The sequence below is a fragment of the Impatiens glandulifera genome, chromosome 3 (assembly GCF_907164915.1).
Source record: "Impatiens glandulifera chromosome 3, dImpGla2.1, whole genome shotgun sequence".
NCBI classification, from domain to species: Eukaryota; Viridiplantae; Streptophyta; class Magnoliopsida; order Ericales; family Balsaminaceae; genus Impatiens; species Impatiens glandulifera.
The window spans coordinates 14,939,226-14,953,610 of record NC_061864.1 but is presented as its reverse complement, the minus strand read 5'-3'; the positions used below and the strand labels follow the sequence as shown (position 1 = coordinate 14,953,610).

Here is a 14,385-nt window from a genome sequence, read left to right as displayed (position 1 = left end):
ATAAATAAATAAATAAACTAGGCGTGTAAACTGAATCAAGTTTAACGATTAAATAAGTTAACATCATATCAAACATACCTTAGAATAAGCTGTATAAGGCTAAAAATAAGCCATATCAAACTAGCCCTATATTTATCAGTCACATTGTATATTTATATTTAGCTTAAACAAAAGTTTGATGTTATGATTATGAATAATGATGATACTAGCTAGGTACAACATTATCATTATGAAATGCCTTGTCTATTCTTAATTTTTATGTACTTGTTTAAACAAGGTACCTAAGATCTTATTATATTAAATACTTGTTTAAAATCATGGCTTTTACTTTTTGAGTTTTTTAATTTTTTTAATTAAAATTAATTTTTTTTAATGAATCAACTCTAAACAATTAGATTACTAATCTTATTAACCAAAATACTAAAATACTTTTTATTTTAAATGATTATTTTTTATTTTATTTACATATATAATTACTCTTTAAAATTTTTTACCAAAAATAATCATCACCTCCTCAAAATCATCATCAATCATTAATTTTTTCTCCGTCTAAGTTTTTACAAAAACTTCAATCCCAACAAAGCCTATATTATAGTCGAACTTTTTTTTTCCACAAATTATCTTATTTGAAAATATGAGAGCTTGTTAATTTGGTATTTTATTTGATTCACTATTGTGTTACTATATAAATGTTAACCACAAATTATAAATTTTAATATTTTTATCAATTATATATTTACATGATTTAAAATAAATAATTAGATAGTTCAAGTAATAATGAATTTTAATTCTAAGTTAAATTTGTACTTAAAACCCTTTTTAAATTAAAGTGAGAACATAATTATAATAGAAATAGACATTTTCATACCTATAAATTTAAATATGGTACATGCATATGAATTTTTTTTATGTAAGGATATTCTTTTTGGTTTAAAATAATTATTACTTTTTTATTTTTTAAATTAATAAAATATTATATAAATAGAGTAGTTTAACCTTAAAAATAAAAATACTATAAAAACACGAAATACAATGTGATTAACATTTAATAAATAATAATAAAATACAAAAATGTATACCAAATAACAAACATAACATTAATAACTTTCACAATTTTATTATTTTTTAACCATCAAATTATTTAATTATTAAACTAAAATACCGTATTAGATCATTCACTTTTATTAAATTTAAACCCTAAATATATAATGGTATTGTAGTAGTTTATGCTAAAACAAATAACACTCTTTTATCAAGCAATATAATTTTTTAATTAAGAAAATCCATAAAACCCCTAAAATTCCCAATATCAAATAAGCTCTATTAAGAATATCAACTAGGAAAAAGAGATACTTTATTTAGGGTAATTTTCACCTATGGAAATTATTTAACAACTTTTTTTATATGGTCGTTGATGCCTAGTACATAAGCTAGTTCAAGTATCTTTCATTTAGAAGACTGAAAAAATAATTTAAAATATAAGCAACAATGATGGATTTTTAATTATATATTATATTGACAACAATATAATAAAATAACTGTTTTTTTATTTTATTTATGCTTATGTATTGACAATATTTTATACCAACATTTTTTTCTTAATATTCTAATCAAAATAATGAGAATAAGAGTTTAAAAAATACCAATTCATTAGGGATGAAAACACGTCAATCAAATTGTCGATGCGAATCTTTTAAAACAACAAAAAGACAAAAACAATTGCATCTTTTCTCAAAGATTTTGAAGCCTCTCATATTTTAGTGCGAGATAAAATAAGAAATAGTGAAAAGATAATTGCAACAATTTCATCGATAAGCAATGAATCCCTACAAACAATAATAAGAAAGCCACAAAAATAATCGGAAAAAAGAGAGTAAACTATAAATGAAACAAAAAAGAAAATTAACATTAATACATCATTTTGTATCTTTCACAAACTGATGGATAGAATTGACCCGTTAATTCATTTGGACCAGGTCCTTCCATAGTACAACATACATCATTTTGTTTTCACTATTTTATATTTAACAGTACAGAAGTTTTAAATAAAAACAATATTTAAATAGTAAATAATGATAATTTACTGCACTTGTTCATTTAAAATGTTTGCAAATGAATATATTCAGATTAGAGTCAGAAACATAACTTAATTATTCTAATAACAAATTACAATAGTATCTCAGAATCAGAACAAAACAGATCTCACTTACCAAACTCAGAACACAGTAAACAACATATCTATTTTATTTCATTTAAATGTTTTTTTTGTAGTCAGATCGAAACAGACCAAAAAAATGTTTTTAATTCAAATTCAAATCCAACAAAAAAAAACATATGTACAATTATCCATTTTTAAACATTTAAGTACAAACATAACAAATATACCGTGAACTAAATTCATTTTTATAAATTATTGACTAATTTTGTATTCATATATTGTATACCTTTTAAATCTTCACCAATCTATCCTTCAATAGTCCTTTATTAACTATTTTGTCTCACTTGAACTGAATTGTGATAATATAGCCAAATTCAAGATGTTTTAATTAGAATTTGAACTTGTATTTTTTTTATTGTCTTTTAAATACGATTTTTACCAATTTAGCTACTATAGTGCAGTGGAAAACATACTATCTATAAATAAAAACAATTTTGAGGATTAATTGTTATTCAACTCTTAAGTAAATAAATAAACTTGTAAACAATAAAATTAAAATAAATCATAAAAAAATAATATCTAGTTAATCTCCACCAGATTGGTCGAGATATATAGCACACCGGTTGAGACTTAACAGTTTACTTTCTTTTTAGACTCCCCCTTTCTTCAAGTTATGGCTGTCATCATCCTTTTTTTCCACCCACTTTTTATTAATAAAAAATATATATTTATTTGTATATAATATATATATAAATTCGAGTTAGATTAACAATAAAAAAAAATAACAACATTTTTTTTTATGAAATATATAAGTAAATAATGAATTAAATTAAAAAAAATTAAAAATTAATAAATAAAGTCAAGTTTTTTTTGGGGCTGGCTTGGTCTAACATAGATCCGACATATATATATATTAGATTAATTCAATATAATAAGTGATAGAAATGATTTAAATTTCATTTCTATTCAAAACATTTTAAATGAATATCTCAATCAAACATTAAAAATAAAATCAAACGTTTAAAACAAATCTATATAAAATGATGTTTAATTTCAAAGTTTTTGGATTGCGTAGGTAATTTAAATATATATATATATATATATGTGACGGTGGTTAATTTAAATATATATGCAATAGTAAATAGATATTTGAATTTGAGCATTAATTGATCCGTTCACAAATTTAAAACTATTAAAAATAAAATAAAAATATCATAAATTACAAAGGAATTCAATTCAAGATAATAATAATAATAATATAAATTAATCGGAAGTGTGAAAATGAACAGTAACGCCTATATAGGAAGAGAAATCAAACAGACATTTGCCCGCACGCCCGCCCGACCCCATAACCAAAGACGGAAGCTGTCTCTGCTTGTCTCCTCCTCTAATTGATGTTTTCTCTCTTTCTTTCTGTTCTGTTCTGTCTGTAATATAATTCATCTTCTTCTTACGATCTATACTCTGCAGCTTCCATGGCTAATCCTCTCTTCCGCCTCTGTCTCATCTCCATGGCCGTCTTACTTCACTTCAATTTCTCTCTCTCTGTCAAAGAAGATGATACAGTTCTCTTACCCCTCAAAGCCCAAATTATTTCATCTGGGTCGGTTCCCAACAAACTCTCATTTCACCACAACGTCTCTCTAACCGTCACCCTAACAGTCGGCACGCCGCCTCAATCCGTCACCATGGTTCTCGACACAGGCAGCGAGCTCTCATGGCTCCACTGCAAGAAAACTCCAGGAACCCCGAATTCATTCGACCCGACCCATTCATCCTCATACTCTCCCATCCCCTGTTACTCACCAACATGCAGAATCCGCACCCGTGATTTCACCGTACCCGTTTCATGCGACGCGAGAAAACTCTGCCACGCGGTGCTCTCCTATGCCGATGGCTCCTCTGCCGAAGGGAACCTCGCCGGCGATACTTTCCGGTACGGGGAATCAACATCATCCGTCCTGCCTGGAATGATATTTGGATGTATGGATTCTGGATGGAGTTCAAACCCGGATGAGGATTCAAGGACAACCGGGTTAATTGGTATGAACCGGGGCTCTTTATCGTTTGTATCGCAAATGGGTTTCTCTAAATTCTCGTATTGCATATCGGGCAGTGACTCGTCGGGGGTTTTGGTGTTCGGTGAGGCAAAGTTACCGTGGTTAAGACCGTTAAATTACACGCCTTTAGTAAAAATATCGTTGCCTTTACCGTATTTTGATCGGGTTGCGTATACGGTTGAGTTAGAAGGGATAAAAGTATCGGGTAAAATACTATCACTTCCTAAGTCAATATTCGTGCCTGATCACACTGGGGCGGGTCAGACCATGGTGGACTCGGGGACCCAGTTTAGTTTCCTTCTGGGTCCGGTTTATGCGGCTCTAAAGAAGGAATTTTCTGAACAAGTAAGAGGGATATTAAGGCCTTTAGGTGAGGTCGATTTTGTTTTTCAAGGGGCGATGGATGTTTGTTATAGGGTAGAGATGAGCAGAAATGTTTTGCCGGAGTTGCCGGCGGTGACACTGATATTTCGGGGGGCGGAGATGGTTGTGGCGGCGGAGAGACTGATGTATCGTGTGCCGGGGATGGTTCGAGGGAATGATTGGGTGTATTGCATGACATTTGGAAACTCTGATTTGATCGGAATGGAAGCTTATGTGATTGGACATCATCATCAGCAAAATATGTGGATGGAATTTGATATAGCAAATTCAAGGGTTGGATTAGCTGAGGTTAGGTGTGATTTAGCAAGTCAACGTCTTGGACTTTAGAACAAGAAAATACTAAATTGTTATAAGAAAGAGGGGACCGACTGACCGACCGGACCACTGATGACTGATCCAATCCATGTCCGAGACCATTGATCGGAGGAGTTAGTGGGGTGTTAAATCTATGCGTTGAAAAATGAACAGTCGTAAATTGAGGACAGGTGGTTTTATTTTATATTTTATTCATGTTTTTGATTTGGGGGCTATATAGTCTTAATTTTGTCATTTTCTGGTCTTTTCAAAAAGGTTTATGTGTGTATGCTTCTGCATTTATTTCGCATGTCATCTTTTATTTTATTTTAAAAAATAAATAATATATATATTTATTTTAAATAATAAAATCACTTTAAAAATAAAAGATTTTAATTTTGACTGCATATGCAGCTGGCTAAGTGACAGCCGCCGTACACGTCTATGGTCTAACACTCTAACTTCTCCACTTATTTTTTTTTTTAATCACAATAATATTTTAGATTAAATAACTATATTATTATTATTATTATTATTATTATTATTATTATTATTATTATTATTATAAACTTTAGTTGATCTAGATTGAATCCAAATATACAAATGTTCAACAAGCTCATAATTTAGTTATTCCACCATTTTTATTTTTTTTTGTATTTGTTAGAGAAAATAATATAATCTATTTTTTTGTTTATAGAAAATAATATAATCTATTTTTTTTCAGAAAATAATATAATCTATTTTCTTAGAAAATAATATAAGAGTTTATTTTGAAGGTATAAAATTAATATTATCTTTACTTATAAATCTTATCTCTTAAAAGAGAAATGATTAGGTGAGGGAATTTGATGAGAGAATTTGGTAAGAGAATGACTTGGCATAATCTTATTTCGCTGAAAAAATCAAATAATTTCTCTTTTTCCTCTCATTTTTACATTTTATGAAGATGATGCAAGTCATTCCCTCACCAAATTCTCTTTCTCTATCCCTCTTCCTTTTAAAAATCATATTTGTATTTAATATATATTTTTTATTAATAATAAAAAAAAAAAACAAATCTCATTTAGACAAACTTTTTTTTATACAACAAGCTTCTATAAACATATAAACTTACTATAAAAACAAAATAGCTCTAATAGTCTCCCACCTATTACATTATTATATATATTAATATTTATTTTTAATAAATATTTTGTCTGATTCCTCTTGAAACTCTAACATAATTCAATTCAATTTTTTTATTTTATCAAAATAAATTTTTTTATTTTAATATAAATCAAACTTTTCTCATCCAAAATTATTTAAGTTTAAATAAATTTTTATTTTAAATATTATTTTATTTAATATTATAAAATATTTTTAAAAATAAATTAGTTCACAATTGAATCCAACTAAAAGCTAAAAATTGTATTTATATATTTAAACATTCTCCATATTAGTATAAAAAATTAAGATAGATAAGTATATATTTGATTTTTTTTTATAAATTATAAATATATTTTAAGATTATATAATGATATAATTTTGTAAATTATAAATTAATAAATATATTTTAAAATTGTATAAATTATGTTTATATCTTTTAATAATAATTTTAAATTATTCAGATAAAAACTTAGTAATAAAAAATAGTTAGAAAAGTTAATTAATTAAAAGACTAATTAATAAAAGAATATAATAAAATAAATTTAAGCATAATAATTCATTTATTAATTTTCTTAATTTTTTAATTGTGCTAAGTGGTTATTTAAATAAAAAGAATTAGTTATCAATAATTTATTAAAATATTTTATAATATTAAATTAAATAATTATATATTTTTAATTTATAAATAAGATTTATATTAAACAAATATATATAATAAATTATTTTAATAAAAAATAAGAAGAGAGAAGAGAGAATCTTATAAATAATAGTAATGGAGAGAAGCTAAATATATTGAGTTTTAATAATAAATACGTCTATATAAACTTTTAATAAATAAATAAAACTAGTTATATATATATATATATATATATATATATATATAAATAAAAGTTTTTTCTTTCTGAAAAAAATGAAACTATTTCAAACTACTAAATTCATTAATCATTACACAAATTTATATATTCACACTCTTTTTCAGCTTAAAGTCAATGCTTATTTCAACCTGACAACATTTTGGATAAAAACAAACACTATAAACTTTACTTTATTATTTTTAAGTAAAATAAACTTTATTAAAAATGTGATTAAAAAATAACCAACTAAAAGAATATTAAAAAAAAAACAAAACAAGGGGAAACACAGTATAGGAACAAATTAGGGAGCCCTCAAGTTATAAAAGTAAACAAAATATATACATGATTAAATTACTGGGTATTGAGAACCATTTCTTATCACTACTTAAATCTTTGCAATCTAAATTAAACATCCAACCATTTACATTAAGGATTAGTGCATAACACAATCAATACCTTGAAGAAGTTACATAAGAAAATGGTGGATAGATCCTTAACCCTTTATGATATTATGATCTTTCCCTATATTTTTATGTGCGAAATAATAATTTACCTATGATATTTCAATCATTTATATTCTATTATCCATCCATCATAGATTTGAATTACTTTTAAATACGATTAAATATAGTATAAGGTTTTGTTTGGTATGTACAAATCAAACATTATTTAACTTCCCTTTTATCAATTACATCACTCAACTTATTACCCAAAATACTAAAATATTATTTATTTTAAATTATTATTTTATATTTTATTTATATATCAATATATTTTAAGTATTTTTACAAAAAATAATTATTATCTCCTCAAAATCTGACCCATCATTCAATTTCTCTCCATCTTGATTAAAAAAACTCACTACCTAATATATATGAATTAAAGTATATAGAAATAATTGTGTCTAGATGCATAGTAATACAATGAGCTTAGATCGGCTTATACTTTATATCTAATCTAACCAATTATATATAACAATATGAACATTATAATTCCGGACACTAGTGGTCACATTCTTTGAATTAAGATTCATAATTTTAGAACATGTCTAGTGTATCATTGTTAACTTTGGAAAACATCACTCCCTGTATAATGAAAATTATTATTGTCAATTTTTTTTTTTATCAAATTCTTTTTATTTTGATTATTTTATATATACTTAATTTTATTGTATTCTTCATTTTATTTATTGTAACTATTGTTGTAAATATAAATGAATATAAAAGATACAAATTATTAATAAATTATTATTACTTTTTAAATAATTATAAATAATATAATAAAAATAGCTGAAACTTTAAAGAAATAATATAATTATTCAAAATAAATTCACTCAAAATATAAATACAAAAGTTATAAATTCTTACAATTAATTAATGTTATACAATAATGTATGTATTTTGTTATTATATAAATTAAGAGGATTTATATTATGTTTGTACAATTAAAAATATAAATATAATATTAAAATTATCTTACATGTTTAATTATTATTATCATTGAATAATCTCCTCTTAATCAACTATTTACCATTTTTTTCGACCATCCAACATTTAGAAAACACATTATTCGATCCGCTTAGCCTTATTCCCTCTAAAAAATATTTAGTGATGAGTTCAATCGAATTCTTAACTAATTAAATATTTCACTTCAGCAAACTAACTTCTCAAATAAAACACTAGTTGATCCGCTAATTATTATATAAATTATCAATTGATTAATTTAGGTTATAAATATCTATACAACTTAGTTGTAAAAATTATCATTAAAGAGTCATTTTATTGGTTTTTATAGTTAAATATTTTCTTAAAATCTGAATTTTCATATCTGTTTATTTTTCAGGATTATATTTATCTAGATAATGGGGTGTTTATCATTTTTACACTTATCACATGTTATTTTACAAAATTGTGTAAATGCATTTTTGAATTGTTATTTTCATGATATTTGGATATATTGTTGAAAATTTTCTATTTATTTTTCCAAATTTTAAAATTTCTTTAGATACAACTCCCTATAAAACAATGTTTTATTAAATGTTTCTCCTAATAAATCTATTACTCCTAAATTATTTTCAAGTGCTATATAATTCTTATAAGTAAATAATTTGTTAAATATCCTATCTAGTATATATCTACAAATATTTAAATAAATTTTTATAAATTATTTATTTAGTAAAATTAAAAATAATAAACTTCAAATAATATTATTTAATAATTTTAGTCCTAAAAATATTTGGATAAACTAAAAAAGTGATAGATTTTTTTATCAACTCTTTTCTAGATTTTTTTAAAAGCATGTTTCAATAGCCCAATTGTCATCCATTTGTGTCTATAATACACTTTAATTAGAGCTTTTGGCCACTTTAGTTGACTAATATGTACTTTGTAGTAATTAAATGCAGTTGAACTTTATGGTAATTTAATTTAGTTGACTAATCATAGATATTAGTTAATTCTCAAATTAAAGTTATGGAATTAACATTTAATTTAAATTAAAAATTGATTTTAATATTTTAATACCTTTTTCCTTATCAAATACAATATTCATTAATTAAAAGTAAACATACTTACAAACAAGATCAGATCGAGAATCAACATATTATCCATAAACAGAGATGGAATTCCAGCCTTTGCCATCAATATGCTGTCTTTTAATATCCAATAACTAAGCCTAAGAAACTTTGGAAGTCCTAATTTATATGCAAATTATAATTTTATAATTTTGTTTGTTTAATTAAGAACATTATATTGAAAACAATATAATTTTTCTAAAGATTAGTTCAATTTTTATTAGAGATGAATTGACATAAAATTTGAGTTCTTATATAATTAAAACAAGTATATATTTTAGATTAATCAAAAAATAAGAGATAATCTTGAAGTGGAAAATGTTAGTATACAAGTAATTTAGATTTCATAATCTTCTTTTTAAAATTCACAATTTGAGACTACTCCGTCTTAAAAACAAAACGGGATTATGGGTTAATGATTTCAAATATCATTAACTTATTATTTATATGACATTATAACTAAATAAATAAAAATTTAATAACATTAATTTAACAAATGAATTCCAATGAATTTAGTGTTTTGACTACTAATCTTTTTATAACATTTGAAACGTCGTTAATTTATTATTTGCATGATATTTGTACATAAATAAATAAAAAATTAATGTCACTAATTTAATCACCGAATTTAAGTGAACGAACAAATTTTGACAGTTAAAATAAAATATTGTTTTGTATAATTTTATCTCTAATATCTCCTAATTTTTAAATTTAAAATGAAAAATAGGAAATTTCAATTAACCTTTAATAAGGAGTCACAATTTAATAAATTTGGTACAAATTGTAATTTCAAACCTCTTTTTTCAATTATCACAAGTTGAGGCTCTCTTTATTAATAAAATTATATAAAACAATGTTTTATTTTATGGTTAAGAATTATTCCATCAATAAGATTAGTATGTTATATTGTCATGATGGTCCATGTCAACCCGACCCGAAGCCTACTCTAAGTTTATAGGTACGATTTATGAAAATAAACATTTTTATAAATGAGGGACCAATTTAGAAAGGATGTAAATTTAGGGACAAATTCACAATTGTAAAAAAGGGGAGAAATACGGTGAAACGGCGACGTTTAAAGTTGTCGGATTCCGACAAACGGAGCAGAGAAAGAGCGATGGGCGATGGGCGATGGGGAATGGAATAAAAGAGAGTTTCAACGGAGGGGGAAGGAAGGAAGAAGGTGTTAGCATTTGACAAAGGCAGCAGCAGCCCCCAAATAATGAATAAGCCAAGGAAGGAGGCGCCCTAGTCAACTCTCAATCTTCTTCAACAATAAGGAACTGACCAAGTCCATATTACTCTTTTTATGCTTCGAAAACGCCGATCTTTACTCCTGGATCCAGACTATTATTTGTCTTCTCCTCCTTCCCTCCTTACCCATTTCAATTCAGGGTTTCTCATTCATCACGTCTACCTTTCATTAAATCATTCACATTTTTGTTTTTATCTCACTGGGCAACTGTTGCCTTTTTGCCTTCTTAGGATTTGAAGTTATTCAATTTGTTGGCTTCTGGAGAAGAAAATGAAAAGCAGATTGATTTAAGTTTCTATTTTTTCTTTCTTTATTGTAGATAATTGAACCCTGCTCATTAACTTTCTATTTGCATTCTCAATTAAGTTTTGTGGTGGTGGCCGATATGAGCTTTGTTTTTCGTGGGAATCGAACAGATTTAGATAATGGGTTACCTGAATATCTTCCTGAAAGGCGGGGGGGAGCACTGGTAATAGTTCTATTCTCTTCCATCTTCTTTGGGTGGACATTTTGTATCTGAAACTTCCAGAAATAATTATGCTTTTTTTTTCTTACTAGCGTGTGCATGCAGCTCGACCACCAAATATTAATACACTTGCTTTTCTCATCACAGGTGCCCAATCATATGTCTTTGTTCTTTTGCCTAACTGAGAATTGTTTTTGTTCATACATGATGAAACTAACTTCTTATTTTGTTTCTTTCAGTTCTGTTTTTGTTCATGATTTTAAATTCAAACCAAATGTCTGCAAACTTTCTGGTATATCCAACTTTTCCTATTGCAACCAAATTATATCATGGAAGCATCCTGATCATGATAAACCTTGATTTGTAGCTGTGGCTAGTACTTGGTGTATTTTTTATGGCAACAAGCCTAAGAATGTATGCAACATGTCAGCAACTTCAAGCTCAAGCCCAAGCTCAAGCTATAGCTGCAAGTGGGCTTTTAGGCCAAACTGAACTGAGGTTACAAATGCCCCCATCTATAGCTCTTTCAGCGAGAGGGAGGTTGCATGGCCTTAGACTTCAGCTTGCACTTTTAGACAGGGAATTTGATGAATTAGGTACATATAATTTTCATTTTGCACTATTTCTTGGCTTTAATTAAAAGAAGTATTACAAAGGGTATGCATGTATGTATGTATTTATTCTTAATTCAGACTATGAAGCCTTGAGAGCCCTGGATTCTGAGAATGTTCCCACGATTCCATCCATGAGTGAAGAGGAAATAAATGCTCTTCCTGTTCATAAGTACAAGGTGGCTGCAGTTTCCCAGAGGTAAATGAAGTTGTGGCTGGATCATGATCCCATATTTTCGAAACAAATATATTTTTGTGGTATAAAAGGTGAAGTATTTTAAGTTGGATCAGATACAAAATTGTCAGTCCAAAAGATCCAATTATGATTATGTACTTCAGGTGTTGGTCTATTTCAAATATTATGTTTTCTGTAATGTTCTCGAAGCTATTACATTTCCTTTTTCTGGTGAATGATTGATCAGTAATATCTTCCTGGATAATAATCAGGATTTATCTGTATGCCATCATAGGCATAACTTCAATGTGATATTGAATAAATATAGTTTTTTTTTTGTTGAATGTAATGATTCCAAGTTCTTGAAATGCTAATTAATGGCTGTTGATGATGTGTTATACAGTGGCGGATTCCCATTGCAGCATGCTTCATCTTCAAGTCTATCTGAGGTACTATTGAAAAGTTATATATTTTGAAACTCGTAGTTTGTAAGGTGCAGGACTGCGTTTCTATTGAAAAGTTGGCAAAGTTAAAATTGAATGTGATTTCTTTTGCTTATGCTGTTTGGCATAAGATGGGTTTCTTGGTCACGATCCATATTTTATTTTTGAATCATGTTTCACATTATTGTCTTCACACACTTTTTGAAATATAGAACCAAATGAATCCAATTTATCTTTTCCCGCATGTAGAAGCAAGACGGGTGTGTTGGAGTGGGCAGCACCAAAGCCATGGTTGATGAACTGACTTGCAGCGTTTGCTTGGAGCAAGTTAACATTGGAGAAAATGTCCGATGTTTGCCATGCTTACATCAGGTATTATTTATTGTGTTTTGAATTGGTTTCATGTTCAATTAGTAGTTTTACTCAACTGGATGCATTCTTCTTTTTCTTTTAGTTCCATGCCATATGCATCGATCCATGGCTGAAGCAGCAGGGAACATGCCCCGTCTGTAAATTTAAGATCTGCTCGGGCTGGCACGACAACGGTCAAGATGACATGGTTTGAAAATTGAACTGGGATTTATGAGGGAAATTATAACTATTTGACTGACTTATGTCTTGTGGTATCACACAGATAAATAATAAAATAACTGATTTTGAGTTGCCTTATTTAAAACCATGTAAATTTAGTAACAAAATGAATTTATTTACCATGTTAGAAAATTGGGTAATTTTTCTTATCAGACAGTTAATTTTCGAGCCCAATACATGTACAAAGCTTAAAACGAATCAAAGACAATATCAAACGTATCATTTACAACTTCAATTTGCTAATTGATTATAGCTAATCAGTGTATTCTAAAACACATGTTATATCAATTAATTAATTACTCACATGATTAATAACATAAATTATCCAATTAATTAAACTATACAATTCAAATGATTCGGCAATATAGATCAACTATGTATCACATTTTCGACCAGAAAGAATATTCTCAATTACTTAACTATATATATCACTATCTATAGTTAATTTAAGTTTTGGTTTTTTTTGGCAAATAATAATTTAGGAAGAATAGTCACATGAAGGGAGAGGACCAAATATCAAACTGTTAATAAAAATCTAAGAATATCTTCCTTGGAGATAGATTAATTTAAAATGTGTCAAGAAAGAGGGGACACATAATCCAATTCAATCATTATCTTAATCACTCAATTAGAACAAGAATCACAACAAATGAACTGCTAACCAGATTTTGTTTACATTTAATAATATTTTGCATCAATTTAATGATTTAATCTGGTAGCAAGATTTTTTTTTGGTGAATTAAGATTTTGTGACATCCATATATATTCTCCAATCCACCATTACAAATGTTGCTCTTAGCCAGCTGATTCCATTCTAACAGGTCTTGAATTTGTTGTATTGGAGACTGTTTGTATGCTTTTTTAATTTTAGTAGTTTTAAATGTTTTTATATTTTTCTCTCTAAAAATAATTATTAATTAAGAGAGCGCGGTTGAAATTACATTTTTCTTCTTAGCCATTCCGATGACTTCTCTTTAGAATTAGAGGGTGTTTCGTTTTTCTTATCCCCACTCAGATTTGAGTTGATATTATGTTTTGTTCAATGCACTATTTTGTTTAGCTGGATCGAACTTTTACATCCCATTTTTTTTTAATTCGAATAATATTCTCAATTACTTGTGGGTTGTTTGTTACTCATACCCTTTGATCATGTCTCGGTAATTAATCAATTTTCGAATCTGTGTCAAGCTCTTTCTTAGCAGCAAAGGAGATTAAGTTACCGGATCTCAAATTATTTTTTATTTTTCAATAACTATAACTATAGTAACTGATATTTCAGCTAGAAGTCCTCCTACATGCGGCTTCCCATTATTTCGATTGGATTTCTCCCTTTTTGATCATATATGTAGACGATCACTTATTATTCGGTAGAACAT

At 27.1% G+C, this 14,385-nt stretch overlaps 2 protein-coding genes across 2 annotated transcripts; both read left to right on the top strand.

Moving 5' to 3' along the window:
* The first annotated feature begins 3,497 nt into the window (after window positions 1-3,497).
* On the top strand, window positions 3,498-5,095 carry LOC124931311 (aspartic proteinase PCS1-like). The gene has a single exon (XM_047471746.1). It carries the CDS (start codon window positions 3,634-3,636, stop codon window positions 4,927-4,929), a length of 1,296 nt encoding a protein of 431 aa, XP_047327702.1. The 5' UTR covers window positions 3,498-3,633; the 3' UTR covers window positions 4,930-5,095.
* A 5,472-nt stretch (window positions 5,096-10,567) lies between these two features.
* On the top strand, window positions 10,568-13,120 carry LOC124931916 (E3 ubiquitin-protein ligase SDIR1-like). Its single transcript, XM_047472497.1, has 8 exons — window positions 10,568-11,192; window positions 11,282-11,336; window positions 11,429-11,481; window positions 11,557-11,785; window positions 11,882-11,999; window positions 12,379-12,424; window positions 12,668-12,790; window positions 12,873-13,120. Exons 1-8 carry the CDS (start codon window positions 11,109-11,111, stop codon window positions 12,981-12,983), a joined length of 819 nt encoding a protein of 272 aa, XP_047328453.1. The 5' UTR covers window positions 10,568-11,108; the 3' UTR covers window positions 12,984-13,120.
* The last annotated feature ends 1,265 nt before the right edge of the window (window positions 13,121-14,385 follow it).